This window comes from Pseudonaja textilis, chromosome 2, assembly GCF_049901715.1.
Source record: "Pseudonaja textilis isolate UNSWEBS1 chromosome 2, rPseTex1.2, whole genome shotgun sequence".
In the NCBI taxonomy this organism is placed as follows: domain Eukaryota; kingdom Metazoa; phylum Chordata; class Lepidosauria; order Squamata; family Elapidae; genus Pseudonaja; species Pseudonaja textilis.
In genome coordinates this window covers 108,018,363-108,041,945 of record NC_141991.1, presented here as the reverse complement: position 1 = coordinate 108,041,945, position 23,583 = coordinate 108,018,363, and the positions used below count along the sequence as shown (strand labels likewise).

General features: G+C 36.9%; 2 protein-coding genes across 5 annotated transcripts in view; one reads left to right on the top strand and one right to left on the bottom strand.

The window, feature by feature from the left end:
* RECQL5 (RecQ like helicase 5) overlaps positions 1-23,583 on the bottom strand; it is a 68,889-nt gene that overhangs the window by 27,862 nt on the left and 17,444 nt on the right. The window lies entirely within an intron of this gene.
* Positions 808-21,312, top strand: SMIM5 (small integral membrane protein 5). Of its 2 annotated transcripts, none has more exons than XM_087924870.1 (3): positions 808-898; positions 17,160-17,316; positions 18,755-21,312. In XM_087924870.1, exons 2-3 carry the CDS (start codon positions 17,190-17,192, stop codon positions 18,868-18,870), a joined length of 243 nt encoding a protein of 80 aa, XP_087780996.1. In that variant the 5' UTR covers positions 808-898; positions 17,160-17,189; the 3' UTR covers positions 18,871-21,312. The 2 variants fall into 2 exon arrangements, with proteins under 2 accessions (XP_087780996.1, XP_026557776.1); XM_026701991.2 differs by lacking the exon at positions 808-898 and adding an exon at positions 1,070-1,210.

Below are 23,583 nucleotides of genomic sequence, written 5' to 3'. Positions count from 1 at the left end.
GGTAACAGAACTCAGTATGTACAACTAAAGCCATATGCTCATATTTAAAATGATACCAGTTAATAAAAATGCAGGCAATGTTTTTAATTAGTAGTTGAGGCAATGGAGTTACAGGTTCAAGTCAAAAGGTCAATCTCTGGCAGAGTTACAAGAACTGGCCAAGTTGTCAGTTGGTTTCTTGGCTGGAAGGGTTGATGGTCTTTCTTAGAATAGTCAGAGCAGCTTTCTTTGGAATACTTTATTCATGATCTTAGAGCAGCCAACTCTCTGCAAAGTGTTCAATTGAGGCAGGGGATGTGGGGGAGGAGGAGGGGGAGGAAAAAAATGAAAACCAGAGAAGCCACTCTCTTCCTGGCAAGGAATAACATGGAATCAGAATATCTATCCATCCCTCCATCTCCCTTCCTTATCCTACCCTGCCTTGCCCACTGCCTTGGAAGTGCAGATGCTTCCACTTGTATTTCCCATGTATTAACAGTTCTCCTCAAAACCTCTCTACTTGTGAACTATGGAATTATTTCTTCACTCCTGTGGAAGGGGTGGGGTGGGGGGCACAGCCATTGCATAAATTGGGTCTTTTGATTCTTTTTCATGGAGTATTTCACAGGGGAAAAAAAAAGCCCGCAAAGATCTTCACGTATCCATGGAGGAAGAGCCTTTCGGTTATCCATGCTGCTGATTTTGCTAAGAGCAAGTAATTCTTTTTCTAACACCAATTACAAAATTAGCAGTCTCTAGTGGTGTGGAAAAGAACTCAAGAGTTGCCCAGACAGTGTAAGAAAAGAGCTGAAGAAATTTCTCAGATGCAGGCAAGAGTTACACAAAAAGTTGCAACAACTCTTGATTCAGGGAACCTTGTGGCAACAGTGAGACTCCAGTTGTGTTTTTTCCCTTCTTGGTGAGTATGTAATATGAAACTTTACATCTCCAGGATACTAACAACAAAAAGAGAGAGTGCCAGCACGCATGCACACGCAGGCAGAGAAAGCAGCTGGCTGTCAGTAACAAGGATAAGAGAAACAGAGGAGGGAGATATGCGTTGAGAATCAAAAATGCAATGGGAGCTGACATGAAAGGGCAGTGACAGAAAAATACAAAGGACAGAGAAAACAGAAAGTTCTTCAACACCACTGGAGAAAAAAGCTCTTCTCAAACAGAATCACAGAGGAAGACTGATTTGTTCAACTTACAGTTGTATACAGAGTTCAACGTAAGTGTTTGTAAATGGAGCTTGCCAGAGGAAAGTGTGTAAAAAGGACACACCGGGGCAGGGGAGTGCAGGGTGGGGGAGATAAAGGCTTTTTTGCTGGGCTGGCAAAGTTGCTCTGCAGGAAAAGTGTGCTAGCAGATCAGTTTCTGCACGTTCCCTTGTATTCTTATTTCTTAGAAACTCAGCACTGAGAACTGAAATTGGTAACGGAAAAAATAGCAACTACTACTTGAACATTTTTCTTATGCAAGAAAAAGTAACATATATTCCTTGCTACTTTGAAATGTATGCATTATCCTAAACAAAATAAACTAGTACTATGAACGAGAATTTAGGAAATATTTTCAGGAATTTTCTAGTCTTGGTCTATAAGGCATTTTCAGACAATCAGCTATATAGATGTTCAAAGAATACTTTGGAACTTGCCAATCGTTATTACTGTAGAACTTTTTTCTGAAAGAGTGAAATCTTTATCTTCAGGAAGAGAGCTCTATTTCTGTTGCACAACCGCTGAAATTTGACTCACAGAATTGGACATTGTATCAAATAGAGAAAAAAATATATCAAAATTTGTATGCTTTTATTTCACTCTCCAGCAGTGTCAGAAGGGAACAGCTGCATAAATATCTTTTAACAAAATCAGTTATTAAGGAATTCAATGTTAATTTATGTTGATGTGTAATTTATTATTAATCTTGTGTAGACCATGTAAAGGAAAAAGCTTCAGCTGCTCTAAGAGCTGCATTACATTTAGTAATATTCTTTAAAACAGTGACATCTTTGTTTTAGGTTTGGACTGCTCTAAGAAATAGCAGAGACCCTGTGCTTGTTTGAGGACGGAAACACTTCTTTCAAATATCTTTTGAAGCATGCAAAGCCTAAGCAGAGTATAATTTCAGAACAGATTGGTATTTTATGGAAAATTGAGCTTTTTTTATTAAGAAGCACTGACTAGATTAGAGTGGTGTTTGAATAATGCAGGCGTTTTTTAAAAAGCAACTGGATCAATTAGTGACATGGTCATAATGGGCTACATAAGGTCGCTACAATAAGGAACAAATTCATTTCCAAAATGAACTGTAATATTACTGTTTTGCCTATCTGCATATTCAAAAGCATGACATATCTGCTGATACTCATCCACCAATATGCCAATGCTCCTGTTGCTAACCTGTCTGGATTGGCAAATTTCTGTGTAAGAAAAAAATGAAGCATTAAAAGGGCAACTCCCAGAAACCTGTAGGATGACATTCCAAACATTGTGGATAATATGTAGATTCCTCCAAAAATCTTCAAAAGACCAGCCTAAAGCTCTGATAAATTCCACAGTAAATTTGACCTAAAGAAATCTTGGCACAGGTTACTGTACAATAAAAATATGGTTGTTCTCTCATTTACCCTGTGCTAACAAATGAACATGAGTACTCACTTAACATTAATCAAATGTTCATTTTACTGTTCATTAAGAAAGATCTGTATTTGGAGGTGGCCAAACATGCATTGATTGGCTTGATCTAATATTATAATTTGGGTTTTTTCTTATTCCTATTTTTAGGGTTATACATATTTATACTACACTTTTTCATGTAAAAGATTTTTGAAGCTGATTTTATATTTTGTTTGTAACAAGTGCTGTTAGTATATGTTATTACTGCATCCTGTAAGTTGGCCAAAGGCATCAATCTAGTTGGCAGCATATACATTTTCTAAACATATACATAGAGAACTCTAACCTACAAAAGCATAAGTTGCAATACATATGTTATCCTTCAAGATATAATAACATACATAATTATTTTAACTGTAACAGGCTATCATCTTTAAATGATTTAAAGAGAGCTTTGAATCTGAAGAGTTTTTCTCCAAGAAATTGGGGAGACTTGTGGAAAGAAAAGAAAAATGTTTTTGTAAAGGAACATTGAGGTACAATTTGATATTTTCTGTCAGTTTCTATCCAAGCCTGCCATCACCAGCACATTATATTATCAGCCTCCAGCTAATACCAACAACTAGTAGAAGTTATTGTCTAAAAAAATTAATAATCAGTTGTGGCAGAGGGCTAACTATACATAACCTGAATATACTGTATAAACTATACATAATCTGAATTTTAGTTTAAGGACTTCCCCAAAACTGCTTTTCAAAATGTAAAAACTAATTGAGAATTTTCTCCAAGATCTAAACAGTTATAGGGAGATTAATTTTAAAAAATGAGAGGCCCAAGCAGCTAAGCTGCAGAAATAAAACAACAACAGGCTTCTTAGGAATTTGGCATCAACTGGGGCTTGAAGATAGTTTGTAACAGCAGTCCCAAACAAAACAAACAGATCCAGAACTCTATAAAAACAGAGGCAACAGTTGCCAGACTACATTTAATTAGCAAAGGGACACTTCATATCAAAAAATACACAACAGAACAAAAAACAACATTGAGATGTGCAAGGTTCAACTGGATGTTATTTATACTATATCTCATCCTTCCATTTAAAGAGTTAATGATATAATAAAGGCAAAGTTAAAACTAACACAGTAGAATTGGAACAAGTGAAAACGTAAATATTTGAGTTTATTAAGCCTACAAAAAGACTTTGTTTGTTTGTTTTTTTGCATTAATGTAAAACATTTCAGTGGTAAGCTCCCATAGGAAGAAAGGACCATATTTGTAGTTAATATTCCTTTCACTTCCAAAGGGGTAGAGATCAATGGAAAAATCTTTGAGGAATATCTTAATCTTTAGACAGATTTGTGTGAGTAAATTTTGTCTTTAGAAATCCTTTTCTATCAGCTAAATTTCAATGGATTGTTGTTGTGGGGAAAATATGAGGAAGAAGGTATGCTGGATATGATCACTGTCTTGAATTATTTGCAAATCTATTAAAGCTGGGTACAAAATAAAAAAATAAATAATTCCATTTGCATAGGTCAGTCATTTAAATTTCTTTCCATTATTGCCTCTATATTTTCTGGATAAATTTTACATTTGTTAATGGTTCTTTCATAACAATCTTGGGTTCTAGGACTAAAAACTAAAGTTTTTCTCATTTTGTGTGTTGGCAATATAGGCTTCTAAACTATCTGTTGTATCAGCTTTTTTCTAAATATGCAGCAACATAGAGAATAAATCGGAGGTTTAAAAACTCTATGTTACCCTTGATCCTGGTTTAGATAACTGTGTAATATGGGATAACTCATAATCTCAAGCCTTCTGACTCTTGATCATAAGGTATGTGACAACATAAGAAATAACTGAATAATACTGTTACAGAACTCAGACATCGTGGAGATGCTCATTTTAATCATATAAGGTCTCTGTGCTTAAAAATAAGATAATTTGCTCAAACTCACCAGAAAACAGGTTTGCTTCAGCAAGGATCTGTCTTACTGAAATACTTTAGTCACTTTTTGTTGGTGGAGATAAAAATTAACCAAATTTCTTCTTCTTTTTCTCTGTATATGAAGCTAATTAGATCAAACTACTACTATAATAGTCTGGGTGACAATACAGCATAAAGTTTCAAATAAGTCTATGGTCTTGATGGAAAGAAAAGCCTCAAGCTAAATTATCCACAATAGGACCTTTCCAGAGTTCCCTAATTGTCTTAAACTTTTGATACAAATTCAGGTTCAATGTGGATCCAGCTGATCTTAGGGTTTTGTGTCTTTTTGCTAAACTGTTATGCTACTGTTTAGAACATTCAGTAAGGAGGGGGTATAATTAAATTACTATTAAATTATTAATTAAGTAGGAGAACTACTATTGTCTTTCTCTAGCTAGAACTCTTGCTGCTATTAGCTGAAAACAAAGAATGGAAGGAAGGCTAAATAAAAAAGAAGATTCCAGAGAAGGCTAAAAGACAGGGAGGAAAAACAGTCCAATTTTCTGTGGCCAAAAGAAAAGAAAAGCGTCCAACATTTGGCCAGAAATGTATGCAGCAGCTAAAAAGAAACATGCAATTTAAAACACATGTCTTGACATAAGAATCCTTACTTGCACTGCCAGCTGTCATGTAATAAAGAGGCCTCTTGGTCTTCAAAAGTGGTGTTTTCCAGCCTCAGCAACTTTTAAGGTGTGGACTTCAACTCCCAGAATTCTCTGCCAATAAGCTGGAGTCCACACATTTTAAAGTTGCTGCTCTTAAACACAACTACCAAATAGCTTTTAGGAGGGCTAGGCACAACAACAGGCTGGCATAGTGCCATTCACTTTACAAAAACTTTGAACAATATCTAGATGAAACATTAACACAAAAACAAATTTTCTTTTATTTCTATAAGTATCTGGACTTCATCCCTTTTGTGAAAATAACATTGGCAACTTCTGAATATCTGTTATCATTATACTCACTTGAAGAGACCACTTGAAGAGACGGCACTTTAAAACAGTGGGGTAAAGCACTTTCAGGCCATCATAGAAACAAACATCCCAGTAAAGTTCTGAATGTATGCACATGACCTTAACCTGCTGATTTGTTATCCTGTGCTGCTTCTTGAGGAATCAAAAAGCAAAAATAATAAACCCCTAATTCAGGTTAATGGGGCAGGACAGACAGTCTAGAATACGTGCATACAAAAACAGGTACAAAAACATCTGTACAAATTTTTGCTAATTAAAAGAGTTTTCCTTATTTTCCCAAAGAGGGCCCATTTTCAAACCACTTCCTACAACAGACAAGCTTTGTTCCAAGGAGTACACTTAAGAAAGGCTCTTTTAGGCTAGCTAGCCAGACCGTGTTGGGCTCTTGCACATAAGGCAAGGAAATGAACAATGCGGTCCCTGCATCCAACTGTTCAGTATAAGCAACTGGCAGTTTTAATAAAATAATTTCACTCTTAGATTCCATCAGGAACAACTAATTCTATGGCTTAGAGGAACAGTGGGCTGTGTGATCCTCTGTAATGTTTCCTCTCTCTTTAGATTTTTGGAAGCATAGAAAGGGGACCTGCATATGCATGAATGAAAAACTTGTCTTATTTTTGTGTGTGTGTGTGTGTGTGTGTGTGTGTGTGTGTGTGTGTGTGTGTGTGTAATAAATTCATAATAATAGAAGTTCTCTCATCTCCTGGAACAGACTGGGATGCAGTTGCCATTCCAACTGGTTGACTGTGGGCCTGCTCAACCAGTCTGCTTGCACATTGGAAACTCCTGAGATGTTTTCTGCTCGCAGGGACAACAGGTGTCTCTCTGCCCACCTGCACAACCGAGTCGCCTCCTGCATTAGAGATCTGGAGCGAGTGTCCCCCTGCCGGTTTGTGTGGGCCTTGGTGGCCAGATTGTCTGTGAGGAGAAAAACCTGTCTCCCCATCACCTCCTGCCTTAGATCCTTGAGAGTTACGTGGGCAGCCCTGAGCTCTAGCCAATTTATGTTGTGGGCGAGCTCCTCCCGTGACCACCTAACCTGGACTCCCAGGTGGGCCCCCCAACCATACAGACTGGCTTCGGTGGTGATGGTAATCCTCTGGGACTCCCTGTACAAGCAACCCTGATCCATGGCTCGGGAGTGCCACCAATGGAGAGAATAAAGAACCAGCAAGGGGACGTGAACCCTCCTTGGTGAGTCGCCCCTGCCCGCCTTCTGGTAGGGGAGCAGGAACCACTGCAGAGGTCAGGCAGGAAGTGGGCCCTGGGATGATCCCGATGCACGATATCATCTTGCTGAGAAGTTGAGACAGCAAGACAGAAATAGGCACCTCTCTGTCAGACAGGATCTGTGATGTGATGTCCCTTATACTGTCTCAACGCTCCTGTGAGAGAAAGACCTGGACAGTTAAGGTGTCTATGATAGTCCCCAAATGCAAGAGATGGTTCGATGGTACTAGGTGGCATTTGTCCAGGTTTATCAAGAACCCATGCTCTCGAAGGATCCTGACTGTCGACATCATATCCTCCTCTGCCTGGGGTCTGGAAGAGGATGCTATCAGGATGTCGTCTACATAGTATAGGATCCTTATGGGTAAGGATCTGAGGTATGCCACTACGGCTGCCAGGAGCTTGGTAAAAGTCCGTGGGGCTGATGACAGGCCGAACAGGAGAGCCCTATATTGAAAATGGCAGCCGCCATAGCAAAACCTCAGGAACTGACGGTGGTTGGGGTCTACGGGCACATGGGATGTAGGCCTCTGTCGGGTCTACCGAAGCCAAAAAAATCTCCCTCCCGCAGGCCCTGTAGGATAGAGTGGAGGGAGTGCAATTACAATTAGTTCAAAATATAGTGACTCAAATAACTTCTGGCCTCCTGGAGGTGAAAACATACAACATTTGGTTTTCCAGACCTTGACTTGGTTGCCTATTGGTTTTCAAGTTTTCAACCTGTAAAGCCCTTTATGACTTGGCATCTGGACACCTGCAGGGCTGTCCACTCAAAACCAGTAGTGTGTGCTTCTATGAAACAAAGGTGAAGCAGATGCTGACATTAAATTGGTGAAGGGGCTCTGCACAACACATAGCGAATTTCACTTAGTGGAGTCTTAGGATCAATATGCTGCTACCAAGGACGGTGAACTTCTGAATATTCCTTGGAAGAATGTCTAAGAAATTCCTTCTACAGAGCATATTCTGGAGAAAGAAGTCTGCTCCATCATCAGGGTTTGGAGAAACAACCTAAAGGTTGAGGATACCTACATAACTATCTGCAATTTATTACCACCTGACAGGAAAGCACACAGGAAAAACCAGTTTAAAATCATTACTATAGCATACCCAAAGGTGGTTTTTCAAGAGGCAGCTGGACTTTCTGGTTTTTCTTTGAAGAAGTTTCACTTCTCATCCAAGAAGCTTCTTCAGCTCTGGCTGGCTGGTGAGGAATGGAAGGATTTATACTTCTTGCAGACAGCTAGTCATTTGCGTTCTAGAGTAGAGTTCTTTCGTCTTCAAAACCAGAAAGTCCAGTTACCTCTTGAAAAACCAAATTTGGAACAATGATCTGGATGACTGAGAATCTCCACAGACATTTACTATACCATACTATTATATAAACAAAATATCAATATTGCTTCACGCTGTAATGAATGTTTGTATGAGCTGAACTGCAATTGCATTTCAATGGAGAAAGTGGCATTCAAAAAGAAGAAAGCTAGCTTAAGAACAGTTCATTTTTAAAGTGGCTGGATTTTTCTATTGGAGAATTGTTTATTAATGGAATGGTATACAACAGTGCATTGCTTATTATGTATTTTGCTTAGAATAAGCAAATAACTCCATAATTTTGACTTTAAAAGCTGCATCCGAATGGAGAATGAGAGGAATTTTCCAAATCCCCAACCATAATTTATAAAAGGAAAAGCTAATGCAGAATGTTACCAAATTATCCATTTTCAGAATATGCTTTATATTCAGTTCACTATTTTAGGCTGGTATTTTTTCATTGCTTAATAGGTACTGCAATGGAAATCTACATCTAAAATAGGCTTTGCAAAGGAAATCTACATTTAAAAATATCAATTTAGGAAAAAATAAGTCTTCTTTACCTGCAATCCCACAAGCCACCATTAATTATTATCATATGCTCCAAATTTTTTCTAAGTCTTGCAATGACACACTTTTTACTTTCTCACATTAAATCCTATAAACTTAATTAGATTTTTGCCAATTCAAATCCTTCAGTTTGCAAAAGTATTTATACATGATAGAAGAATGGCTTAGAATTCCAAGATTTTGTATGAACACAGTTAATTACTGTTTTCAAATTTTTACCCATGTTAATATAAATGCTGAAGAATCAACAGTAAACCCATAATTCATTGGACTTAGGCGGAAGATGCCTATTAAATATGACTTTTAAAGTCTAAAATACACAGTACTCCCTTACATAAGAATATTGTAAAGAGACTGAAATGATACTACAGCAATATACTATCTTAATGGCTTCGCAGAACCAGTCATGAAAAATGCATATTTTTTCAGTCTTGGATTAGATCAGGGGTGTCAAACTCAAGACCCGGGGACCGGATCCAGCCCGCAGGGTGCTTAGATCTGACCCACTGGGCTGCCCTGAAAACAGTGAAGAACTGGCCCGCGGTGCCTCTGCCAGCGAAAATGGAGCTCAGCCCACCTGGGCTCCGTTTTCAGCTTCAACAACGTCCTGCAGCCTTCTGCCAGAGAAAACAAGAGGCTGGGGAGGCCAAGTGCTCCATTAACACTGGCAGAGGGCTACAGGAGGCTATCACAGTAAAAAATGGAGCCTTGAATGACATCGAGCTGGCCACGCCCACCCTGGCCACACACGCATACCCCGACCACTACCCCAGCCCCCCAAGATCAAACACAACCCTAATATGGCCCCCAATGAAATTGAGTTTGACAACCCTGGATTAGATTATTTGCTAACAATGAGTAGTTTTAATCCATGTGATTAATCAGCATTTACACCAATGAATGTCAGAACTCTTTGCCTTGCTAAGTGTTTTTCCAGTGAGACCGATCTATCAGGGCAACCTGGTCTACCCAAATATGGGATGGAGCATACTGCTTCCGTTTTTGCCTTTTAGCCCCAATCCAGGAGCCTTCACAGGTACGCAAAGGGGGTTTGAATCCCAGAAGGGTATGGCTAGCTGATGAGAGCTAAAAAGCTTGAAATAGCTATACTAATCTCCCTTTATTTTTTTGTCGATAAATTTAACTCTTCTTGCTTTTGGCCTAAAATTGATATTCACATTTGAAGATCAGAGTATACTTGGAAAGCATTCTTCGACTTACAATCGTTTGTTTAACGCCTCTTTGAAAAATGACTTCTGACCAGTTTTCACATAACCATTATAGTATCCCTGTGGTCATGTGATCAAAATTTGGGCACTAGGCAACTGGCATGTATTTATCACAGTTGCACTGTCATGCACTGTTATATGTGTTCACCAATTGTAACCTTCCCAGCCAGCTTCTGACCAAGCAAAGTCAATGGAGGAAGCCAGATTTTGCTTAATGACTGCATGATTCACTTACCAATTGCAGTGATTCATTTAACAACTGTGCAAAAAGGTTGTAAAATGGGATGTGACTCATTTAATAACTGCCTTGCTTAGCAACTGAAATTTTGTGCTCAATTGTGATTGTAAGTTGATTACCTGCAATCACTCTTGCTAGCCTAAAAATAGTGGAAGTATGGTACCTTCATAATCAATGATATTTTAAAAAAACATCAATAGTTTTTCTGCTTATAGGCATTAAAAAAATTTCTTGCTTTTTACAAAATGATTCCTTGCTCTTTACTAAATTGCAACAGTCATTCCAACATTAGCTCTGAAACTTATTTTCACATAGTTTGCTTCTGTAAAAGCTTCAGAACTTAATTCCACTGAACATGCATTAATATCACATATTGATTATACATTTTTTTCCTGTGACATTTTTATATCTTTTCATGCCCTAGCTACGGTTTTCTTATTGCAACATCTACACAGTGCATTCATAAAAAATATTAAACTTTTGTTTAATACTTCATAAATATCTGGTAGTTTCTTTAGACATTACTCATTACAAATGTATGAAACAAATACCCGAATTCTAATTTTTAACCAATTATTTTTTCCCTCCACCTCACCTTAAGCATGATTGATTAAATATCTCTGAAAAAGTATAGGGCTTATCTTGGAAAGCCTTGAGAAGAGGAAGAGCCAATTAAATGTTCAGGCAGGAGAAACAGCAGCTCAATTGTGAGAAAGTAGAAAGTGCACAAAAAAAAAACCACTCTGTTTTGATTTTGTTTAAGATTAATATGTGGAACAGAGAAACTCTTAAGAGGCTTTCAAGACTCTGCCACTATGTCCTATGACAATAAAGAGCATTTCTAGGTTTCCTGCTATCCCATTTCTACTTGAACACCAATCCTTGTGACAATTAACAGAAATACAAACTGATATTTTATGCATTGAGAGAACTCCCAGAAACAATGCAGCTTTAGTAACATTAACATCAGTAATGTCCAGAATGAAAAAAAAATTCTGTACATCTCCAGAAAGAAAGAAAAACTGTGCAGAGTGCAACAATTAATACTTATTTTTGAGGAAAATCTGAGCAATTTGTTATCTGGATTGATCTGTCTAACAACAGCCAGGTTTTTACAAATCCCTTGGAAGCAGCATGGAAGCAATCTTCACCATGAGAAACAGGCTTTACCAAAGGAGGGCATCCCACACAGAGAACACTTGCTATCATGTCCCTCATTGTATCTCGAGAGAATATGAATATAAAATATAAGATTAAAGTGATAAAACCAAAATACTATATTTCATTCTCATTCCTTCTTTTTGATTTCAGTCAAAAACAGCATAGAAAACAGAAATCACCAAACAATAGCACCATATAGAAAATATCTATTTTCCTCATGTTTTATGTATGGGTTATTAATATTCTAAGATGCTATAAGTGTGTATAAATTCTTTTGCCCAGTGAAGAATTATATTGTATCAGGGAATTGTGCAGTAGGTGTCTAAATGAAGTCAGAGATGCTGACACGAACTTGTAGTTTTACGTAAATAAGTATATTTAACACCTATATTTCCAGCAAAATAAGATAATCGGGCACATCACTACACCATGAGGTAAATCATCAGGTAAATCACAGAACATGTAGAGCACACAAAAGAGACGGGAAAAAGGGAAATGTTCTCTTTACACCCAGCAATCAATCATGCATAGATTATCTCATTCTGGAGCCCGCATTCTCCAACCAATCAACTATCACTGTGAATTCTAGCCCATTATCCACTTTACTGTTCCAGCTATTAAATATCTTAACACCCCCTCCAATTTAAAGCTGGACAGTATTTAAACCAAGTTGTTTCACAAGATCTTTGTGTCTGTGGATGCTCAATGGCTTTGTCAGGTAGTCAGCTAAACTGTTTTCTGATGGACAATAAAATTAGGTCTATTACATTTCCTTTCACTGCTTCTCTGATATTACAATATTTTATATCCACATGCTTGCTTCTGGTTTTTACTCTCTCACCTGTTGCTATTTGTATATACGTTGTGTTACTTCAAATATTGGTGTAGCTCCTTTCACTTCAATATCTAAGTCCTTTAACAATTGTATGTAACATGTTAACTCTGAACACAATTCTGACAATGCTATGAAGTCCACCTCAGCTGTGGAAATGGCAACCGAAGTCTGTTTTCTAGATATCCAACCAACAGTATATTTGCAAACGCTACAACAAATCTTGTCATTGACTTTCTATCTTGTACATCATTAGCCCAATCACTGTCTACAAAACTTTTCCATTCAAATTCATTTGATAGTTGCAAATGCAATCCAAAACCCATGTTTTCTTTTAAATGTAGTATTCTTTTAATTCCGAACCAGTGTTGTTGTGTAGGCTTTGAGCAACTAACCTTGCTTTATATTGTACTCCATCGAATGAAGTTTCAAAAGTTTCTTTTTGTACACCCATCTGCATCCTTTCTCCCTCTGGAAACCCCATTGGAGTGAAAACTGTTTTTGCATAGACAGCATTTATCTATAGCCTGTTTCCATTTCTTTTGTTCTGCTAGAAGTAAATTGAATACTTCCTGGTAATTTGGGGGCTCATAAAAATGTCACATACTTTTTATCTCATCAACTGTGAATCTTTCTGGAGAAACACCTTTGTTTGCTCTTTCAGACCTCCTTGGAATAAATGGTTCCTGTTTCACTGGAATCTAACTCTCCAAACATTCCCCTGAGCTATACACAAACCCTAAGCTACACTTTGATTCCTGTTTAACTTGCCTGTGTGAATGTTCATTGGAGAACTTTGACTAACAGGCATTAAAATTTCAGTACTGGCATGTACCTTTTCCCAATTCTCTGTTCTGAAAAATTTGCAGAACGTGAGATAATAACATTTACAGATGGACACAAAAAAGTCTTTGATCCTGATTGATAACCTACAGGTGAAACTCGAAAAATTAGAATATTGTGCAAAAGTTCATTTATTTCAGCAATGCAACTTAAAAGGTGAAACTAATATATGAGATAGACTCATTACATGCAAAGCAAGATAGTTCAAGCCGTGATTTGTCATAACTGAGATGATTATGGCTTACAGCTCATGAAAACTCCAAATCCACAATCTGTGTAAGTTTCATTACCCATGCCTTTGGCTTTCTTCCTCATTGTGTTGGGAATGTGCACCCATGCACTGTTGCCAAAGATTCTTAAATGTACCAAGGATGGTTGTCTTTTATATAACATGTAATATGGAATTTCATTAATTGCTGAACTCCATAGTCTATTGGCCAAATAATTGGCAGTTGAAATTGCCTCACCCCAATATAGCTTACTCATTCCTGCATCTGCTAGTAGTGTATCTTTCATGGTTTTTAACACACCATTTCTGCATTCAGCAATTCCATTCTTTGCCAGAGTGTAGGGGTTCATTCTTCTATGGGTTATGCCTTTCTTTCTCAGCCACTGCTGAAAAATGTTAGACATGAACTCTGTTCCTCATGAACTCATACCCTTTGATTATACTCCTCTCTACAAACATTACCCATTGCTTAAATTGTTGAAACAGTTGTTTTGCTTTTTAGTAAATAACAATACCCATATCTTGAGAAATAATCAACAATTACCAAAGCATTTGGCCTCTCCCATTGATGGAGATAGAAGGCCAATTAAATCAGCATGTACTAACTGAAAAATCCTGTTAGATTTCCTATCATTTCTTTTGCTGACAGAGTGTACCTTCGATTTGGTTTCTTTGCAAATAGCACAAGCCAAATAGTTGTCACAATCTTTTACATTCCAATCTACAGCCAAGTCAGGCATTTTATGTAATATTTTAAAGTTTGCATGATCAAGTCTTCTGTGTAATAAACGTGCAGAGCCATTATGCTTTGATTCATTAGAAATTATTGTTTGCACACTAGTTTTCTTGTGGTTCAAAACATATAAATTGTTCAGTTTCGAACCTTGTGCACACACCCTGATAATTCTTTATGACTTTGCATGTACCCTTTGCAAAAATTACCTCATACCCTTCATTCTTCAAGCAAGACACACTCAACAAATTGCGATCTAAATCTGGTACACAAAACCTTATCAAACGACTTACCAATCCATGGTACATATACTTGCCCCTGTACAAAAGAATAATTACCATTTGCCAGGTGTACATATTCCTGGGCAGCTGGTCCCAGACTAGAAAAAAGGTTATTTACAATATACTCACTTGCCCCACTATCCAACAATCAAATGTCTTTAATGCCTTTGTTGTTTGCCTTCACCACAGAAATCTGTGTGTTTCCCTTCTTCAGTTGTTTTGCTGTCTCTCTCCTGTTTCTTTCTTTTAATCTTTTTAGTGGGCAATTTCTCTGGATATGTTGAGTTGATCCACAAGCAAAGCAGCATTTTTAGTACACAGAATTTATCTCCCACCTTGTTATCTCTCTGGAATGCAGATCTTTTTTGACTGAGCTACAAATTACTATTGTTACTCTCAAGTGCAATGTTTCTCTCTAATCTTTTCTGTTCTTCTTCCAAAAGCCTCCTGGTTACATAATTCAATTAAATCACGCTTTTTCATGGGCTCAAAGCTTGCTATTACTAACATGTCCCATGTATCATCAAGGGAATACAGCACCATATACTTTGTGTGCTTCTGAAAACACCATTCCTCGCTCTTCTAATTCAAGGAAAGTTTCCTCATGAACTGGAGGTGATCTGACAGATTTTCTCCAGCCTTGCTCTATAAAGTTTTCTGGTGAGAGTTACTTTGCAGCTTGCCATCTCCCTTACATAAATTCTGGGTAATGCAAGGCAGTATTCTCTAGCAGATGTGAGCCCATGTACATGTATTGCCTGACTATCCTCCCAGCACAAAATTATGCTGGCTAGCGCTTTTCCATTTAGCTTTTGCTATTCCTCATTAAGATTTGCTGGAGGATTGCTTGCAGCTTTCTACAAATCCTCCTTCCCAGACACATCTCCATATTTACGCTCCATGAGAAATAAATCATCCTAATTAGATGAGCCAAAGGAAATCCTCCTCCCATTCCTGTAACATAGCATCATGCTGTCTGTACAGGCCAATAATCCTCAACCTTTCTCACAAAAAAACCCTTTATTTCAGAGAAATTTTCTACTGTCACTTCAGGGAGATTTTGAGTCCCAAAACCTGTTAGGGAATTATGCAGCAGCTATCCAAATGGAGTCAGAGATGCTAACACGATCTTGTAATTTTATATAAATAAATATATTTAACATCTATATTTACAACAAATAAGATAGTTAGGCATAGCACTACACCAGGAGGTAAATCACAGAATAGCCTACAGAGAATACAGAAGAAAAAAGTTGGGAAAAAGGGAAATTCCCCCTTTATATCCAGCAATCAATCATAATGTAGATTGCCTCATGCAGAAGCCCACATTCTCCAACCAATCAACTACCACTATGTCTTCTGACCCATTATCCATTTTACTGTTCTAGCCAGTAAATATCTTAAAACATTGCTTAGATAATACTTTTTAATTCATGAGTTCTACCCTATATTTGATGCACAAGAAAAAAAAATCAACTTTATTTTGACACAATGCTAGCAATTATTGATTCAAATGTGATCAATTTTAGGTATTTATAATTTTATTCCCGTATTTGTGCCAAGACTACATACATTTACTATTTATAATTTAAAATAAAACAATATTACAAGATGTAAAATAACAAGAACCTCCCATAAATGTAAAAGTAGGCTATGTCATGTCTATAGGCAATTTATGTTATGGACACCTGTTTTGACGTTCACCGATTTTCCATGAATCTCATTTTAAAGCACAGGTGTCAAACATTTTCTTTATTCAAAACTACATCTCTGGACTTCCATGTAACCAACCGTTCGTTTAGAAATGTGTCCACATTTTCCCAGGTAAAAAACAGGATGTTCTGAAGAGCAGGGGAGGTAAGGAGAAGCACTGTCCTTGATTTGTACATCAAATGTGTAAATGGACACCCTGTGAATCACCCTGCCCAAATGATAGGGTGATTTTCTCAAACTGCCTGATCCCCCCACCATCAGTAGCCAAAATCCATTTTCAAGTCCAATGCCATTAATACTAAAATTGGGGCTAGTCTAATTCCTTAGGTTAGGGAGTTCCCCTGAGATTTTAATTATATTACATGCTATTACATTGTCATTTTTCAACAGCTTTAAGGCACTACCGAGCTCATAACAAATTGGTAGCTAGGTCAGAAAGAATGAACCTGTAACAGATGTTTTCTTTGTGGTTCCTTTCTTATAACTTTCTGGTATTTTATATGTATTGCACTATACATAAAGTGCTATACTTTAGAATATATCTAATTTGAGTTATACTATAAAACACTGAACAGAACATTCAGAATGAAATAGTGATGCCACTCTTAGACTAGAGGTTTCAGAATGTACCATGTAGCAGATAGAACCCCAACAACTCTGGAACAGAGACAAATACTTCTTAGTAGAGTGGAACACAGAACTTAGAATATGATACACTTCATGTTGAATTTGCTCCAAGCTTGTTTGAGATGGAAGTAACTGGAGCACTAACAGATTATTTTCTCAATGGGAGATCAAGAAAAGCTAGCAAATGAATTATAAGCTCCGCTTAACTGTCGATATGCTGTCAAAATAGAACAAATCATATCACCATTGGTAATGTACTATGAAGATACAACACACATACTTTAAATAAACACATATGCCCATAATTAATTGTTTGGGCTCTATACAAGGAGATGATACACTCATGCTTCAACTGAGATAAATGCAAATTAGCATTTGATTGTTTTCAATATATTTTTATGTTTGGGTAACTTTGGAGAATCTTCATCTAAGCAGCTGTCTGAAAATCCTGGGGCACAGCCCGGATAAACTTGTTTTGTTAATGATCTTGCTTTTTGCTGGCTTCAAATAAAAGGCAGGTCTTTTTCCTGGCGTTCACAAGCTGAAACTAAAGCAAAACACATTGTCTTCTGCCTTTCTCTCTCTGCCCCAGTGCTGCAAGCTGTGGACCGAAAACAACAGAATGTCCTTCAAAGAATTTCAGAAGGAGCTCAGTGCTGTTGGTTACAAATTATGGCTTAAGCTCCAGAGACTACCCAAAGCTGACCCACTGGAGATTGTCTGTTTTTTTATTATTATCTTATTCATTGGTAAGTATCCAGTTTCCTGTTGCTTGCAACAGATCCAGGCTCAGCTACTGTGTTTGATAGGAGCTCTAAATAGTGCTGCTTCATAAGCTTATTTTGTAATTTAAATATTTTCTGATTTGTTAAAGACTATAAAGTTCAGAAGGAACTAAATGCTTTAATTTAGAATGGGAGTTTGAAGTCTTTATGTATAGTGCAATACAGCAAAGCTTTCAATATGGTAAAATTAAGTTTCTCCAACTGGATGGGTTCAGATATGCAGGACTACAATGCCTACTATTCAAAATCAGCATGGTCAATCAATATAGTAAGAATTATGAAATAAGGCTTTTGATTTAAAAACTGTATTAGCATATTTTTTGTTCCAGGTTATGAACACTCTCTAAGCATAGATAATGACTATTTGTTTAATGACTATTAATAGTTATAACAGTGGTGAAAAAGTAACTTTACAACCAGTTCTCACATCTATGATCTTTGCTGGGTTATAAAGAAAAAGAAAGCTGAACTAACATCATAAGAATGGTTTCCTTTAACAACCGCTTTACTTAATGACCAGGTAGCCAGTCCCAATTGTGACCACTAAGCAAGGACTACCTGTAATTTTAAATATGCATATCTCAACATTATATTGAAGTATACATAATTATAACTGGACATTTATCAATGTAAAAAGAAGGGATACTTGAAGCATTAGAAAGCAGATTGTGTGGAGCAATGAAATGTCTGTGATTATATTTCCATGGAACATATTTACTTCTGAAATATTCTAATAACATGTGCATATTTGAACCAACTCCGAATTAGATCAGGAGGAGTAAAACAGTTCATGGAACAAATGAACATTTAATTAAGGCCTGTTAATTTTTAGGAAGATAACCATTAAATAAAAGCAGCTGAAGAATAAGTTGAAGTGTGAAAAGGAGAGGCAGGCAGACAAGCTTGAACAAATCTAAGTAAATTGTTGAGTCTATTCCTCCCCTTCTCCTGTGTGGTGAGAAGATTTATTACAGTGGCAAAGGAAAGAGGAAAACCTGGGGTTGTGGGAGGTGAAACTAAATTCACTAAAATTCTCGTCTATGTAGAAGGAGAAGGGTGGGATGCGCATAAACACAACACTTTGCTTATACTTTTTCTACACCAGCTATACCTACCTCTCCCTCCACATCTCCTCACTGAGTGTGGCAGAGAGCAAAACAACAATTTTAAGCCCAAGAAGCTCAACAATTAAAAACACTAAGCCACAATTTATAATTTGAATATCAAAAGTAATAATTCTTATCAGCTATCATTTTGTTGGCATTATAAGCAATCTCAGAAATTACTTTCTAAAGCTACATCTGGACTACATCTGCTACACTCACTGCACAGTGGGCTGGACTGGTTCTAATTTCTGATCCATTTCCAAAGCCAATATTCTTTGTCTCCTTTCACCTTTCAGCTACGATGCTTTCAATGATGATTATAGCTTGCAGCTTTTGCTGCGGCTGCTTCTACAATGGAAAACCAAAAGAGAAGGCCAAAAGGATTGAGGTTCAGCCTGCAGATGATTTATAAAACTGAATTTTAAAAAGAATACAGAAGTTGGGGAAAGACTTGGAATGACTACAACATGGCATACTAATCCATGGAACATAATGGTAAATGAGGAGATAAAGTAAGAGACAGAGAAAAAGAGAGAAGGAAAAAGGGATCGAACCTGAACATAGGACTCAATTTTATGGCATTTGACATGTTGACAATGCACCGTTTGCAATAGTTTTCTCTCCTCAACCTATCAAGACAATAGAATTTTAAAAATTCCAAGTGTAAAATCTGGATAAACATGCAGAAGAAAGTTGCACCAGATTTCATGTCAACATTACAGCTGAGGAAGCCCCAGACAGATCAAGATATACGCAAGCATTCAGCAGAATGAAGTCTAACATAAGCATGGTTTCCCCTCTGTTCAACCATTTAAAGCTAAGTTAACCAGAGACACGATAGCTAAGCAAGTCACGCATTTGGAAAATGAGGCAGGCTTGTAGATGACAAACAAATTCAGAGACAGCAAAGAAAAGCAGCAACAAATTCTCTAGTCTTCCTTTCCTCCTTAATAAAAGAATAAACAACTGTCAGAGCACATATGCTATTCTGGCTGTATACCCAAGGAAAGCTGAAGGGATACGATAATGCTCACAATCGTGTATTGTTTCTTGTCTTTAAAAAATTACTGTCTTTTTTAATGTTTTGGTGTCTTCTGTTTAAACTTTGTATATGACAAATCCTTAACTCAAAGGGAACAAAAGAATCATTTGACTTTATGTTGGGGTTAAGAATATGTCCTCTACAAATACTCTTACGAATAATTTATAGTTGTGGTGGGTTCATGTTATATTTAAGGCAATTTTAAAAAGGCAACTCTTGGATTATACTCAAGGAGAAGGCATGGTAACAGGAACTCTTCCTATCATTCAGTGAGGTTTAGTTTAATGCCTTGCTCCCTTTATTGGGAGTCTGTGTTTTAAAGTGAGAGAGATCAGAGAGATCAGGCAAGAGTACAGCGAAAGCAGGTTTCATTCAAAAAATGAGCACCACAGCTGGACAACAGTATTATGTTAAATGGTACAGCAAAAACATAACTAAGAATGAACTACCCAGCTACAGCTTAGAGCAGAATATAAATCCCTTTCCAAAGAGACACTTTTTGCTTCAATTGATTTCAAAGAGGGCTACATGTGCACAAAAGAGAAACAATGGCACTTGACCTGTTTAAGTGGAAATAGAAAAGTTAGTGGTAGATAACAGCATATTTGCTGTTCTTTCGAGGTGTTGGGACTATATCTGTCATCACCCACAGTTAGACTGCTAAGACTCCTAATGTGGTAATAGTATCTCATTTACCCCAAAGTGATTTGACTCAGAATTTAACATGAAATAGGGCTACCTATTACCACAGTACAATCTCATAGCTACCTAGTAATATCCCGTGAATCCACATTTCTGAATTATATAGATTAATAAACCCTTATTCTGGTTCACTTTAAATATGCTAAATATATGCCATACCTCAATTAAAACTCTGCACTTTTTCCACTCAAGCTTAGAACAATGTACCAGTTATATATTGTGTTGCAAATATTTAATTTTTCCAAATTTCTGCAGTGCCAGGCAAGTTGCAAAACCAGATTTATCAAACATCTAACCGAGTTGTCATGCAGTGTTGCTGCATTAAGGTCCAACGGAAGCTGTTTTTCTTAGTGGAGGGATGACAAACTTACGGTCCAGACATTTAGAACTATAATTGGGAAGAACCTCTGTCAACGTAAGTAAAGAGGAGAGATGCAAGGTGCTGCATTTCAGAAACATCTGCCAGCAAGTTCTATTTCTATATGCTATGAAGAGTGATGAAAAGCCTCCAGTATATTTATTTTGGGTGTGCACTGTTTCAGAAGTCACTCCCTTGTGCAAATGACAGGAATAAGAAAACAGCGTCAGCAACCACAGAGACACAGAGATTAACTTGATTCCAAACATGGCTGCTTTTTTATAATTGCACAGCTGCCAGACTGTGGAGAGAACAAGGCAGCCACGCAAAATGATCCCATAGCCAAATCATTGCCCAGCATTTCCAACAATACAATGATAGTGCGCTAAAGAAAAAAGATCTGTACAATATTCTGAATCTCCCTTAAGACTATAATAAATTTAAACCAAGTATTACACTGGAAAAAAATGCTGGATTAAAAGAAACTGAAACCAATGGGAGACTGAAATAACTGTTTTTAAAGATTAGGGAGGAAGTCTTCCAGGAAAAAGTGTTCAACTCTTTTATAGGACATATCTGCTTTTCTCAGAAATCTGTTAAAGAGATTTTTTTTTGGGGGGAAGCAAAAGTATGTATTATATTTAGAATGGCCTTGCAAGGAAAAAAAATAAGCACCTTTTTTGAAATACTAGTTCCACTTATCTTCAATGAAGGCATGTGAAACAATAAATACTTTGTTTCTGAAAAAAAAAGTCTAGTGTGTACTTATTTGTCATCATTCACACCTTCATTTTGGATGGGTTACTGTGGCTTTAAACTTCTATAAAATATTTATTACTTTAAAGTGAATTTATAAAACACATTCAGCACCAAAAGATAAATAACTGCCTGATTCTTTATAGAATATAGACAAAATCTATAAAAAGGTAAGAACAGAGTCATTCTTTTGCTTTTTTATTCTCCAAATATATTAAAATTATTACAACTAAGTGGGTGTTTTATAAGGATTTGGGATTTGAAGCAACTGCTGTTGGCAAAGTTGTTGTCATTTTGTAGGAAGTTCTTCTGGGATTCCAAAAAATCCTGAAGGCTCACAGATGAATTTTTAGAAAGGTTTTTTTGTTGCTTCTATCTGTATTAGCTGAATGTAGTAATAAATAAAAGATCCTTTTAAAATAAAATATGTACTACTATAAGGAAGCTTCAGGTAAATGGAGTCACTAATGTGCAGATAAATGACAACATTTCAAACATTCAAAGAAAGTATGGCCCTATATTAGACAAATTATTACATTTTACTTAGCCCCTCCTCATTCCAAACCAGATTTAAGGCAAAATTTGAAAGTAAGACTACTTAGAAGCAGGCTGAATCCAGCTATTGTGTAATTTTCAGTCTTTAATCAGTTCACTTTACATTTGCTGATTCAATGCATAATTCATATGTTTTTTTCAATGAAAACAAATCAAGGAAATTACAGTAAAAGTGAAAGTGGCTTTAAAATGTTGTCTTTTAAAAAGATGACATTTCACACTAAGTTAATTAGCCATGTCACTTTCACTTAAAAAGTGAAGTGCTAATTATGGGAAATTTCTGTTTGAAAGGTAGAATATTAACATTTGTGAGACACAAGAAAAATTATGCTCAACAGTATCAGCTGACAGGTAAATGGATCCTAGTGTGGTGGCCCTGGGCTTCCCAGATGTGGTGGGGTGGGAAGGTAAGAGCCTCCCAACCTGCAACAAATTTTCATAAACTGGTTCGCAATATGGTTTTCCCACCACCCGAGGCACCCCACACTCCAGTAAACGACCCACAGGATCAATTATTGACTGCAACTGGGAGAGCCTAGAATGTAGCCATTGAGCAAAGCAGTAGCATGGATATCTTGCTTAATGACTGCTTGTTTCAACAAACAAAATCCCCATTCCAATTGTGGTGGTAAGTCAAGAACTACCTCTTCGAGTGACTTTCTTCCTTTCTTTTCATACATTTTAATAGTTTATTTAAGTATAAAATACAAAAAGAAATTTTAAAAAGTCATAGTAACTGGAGGGAGAGGAAAAGAGAAAATATGGAATAAAGAGAAAAGGCACCGACTTCCAACTCTCTTTAGCACAGAAGATAACATTATAGCCTCAATGTTTTTTACTTTTAAACAATATACTCACCATTAGTATAGCAACAAACCTATCTAATCAGCAAAAGCAAAATCAAAGTTTCATTTCCCCCCCCATTGCAAGCACAAAATCCGGAAGCAATTTCCAAATAGAAACAAAATGAAATATAATCTCTTCTTGGGATAAAATAATCAATTTAACAACCTCTACTTCTCCTTGCTGTGGGGAATAGTATCTAGAGATCTGATTCCTATAGCCATCTCTAAGCGTTTCTACAGGCTGTCCGCGACACATGACTATAATAGAGCCTACCCATTATAGTCACAAGTTGTAATGGTTGCAAAATAGGTCAGTCCTGTGACTGACCCGATTTTACAACATTTTTTTGTAGCAGTCGTTAAGTGAACAATGTGGCCATAAGTGCAAATTCTGCAGTCATTAAGCAAATCCTTTTTTTTTTGCCACGGCATGCTTTTGTCAAAAACTGAAAGTAAGTGCTGGGGTTGTTTTTTTATTTTTTGGCAAAACCTTTGTAAAATGCAGTAACGTGACTGCAAGAACCTGTAAATTGCTGCGTAAATGCAGCCATGTTGTCAAGCACCCAAAATTTGCTCACATAACCAGTGAGGGGCTTTGATTGTTGGAAGTTAAGAATCTGGATCATAAGTAGCCTGAAGGTAGATCCATTGTACCTTTGAACAGCCGCTAAGCAACTGGCCATAAGTTAAGGACTACCTGTATTGTTTGATAATTACTAGCCTAGAAATAACTATGAAGTATTTTTTAAAGCATTGTCAATTAAATAAGTGTACATATACGTTTCATTTCCTGCATTCTTCAGGGCCTGGAAACAATACCAACTGCAAAGCAAGCAGCTTTTCAATTTCTAGAAGATATGAAAATAC

What these genes read in the sequence shown, in the direction of transcription:
- SMIM5 (XM_087924870.1), top strand. Translation starts at nt 17,190, where the DNA reads ATGTCCTTCAAAGAATTTCAGAAGGAGCTCAGTGCTGTTGGTTACAAA. An exon ending in TATTATTATCTTATTCATTG is followed by an intron (nt 17,317 to 18,754) that starts GTAAGTATCCAG and finishes TTCACCTTTCAG; the next exon opens with CTACGATGCTTTCAATGATG.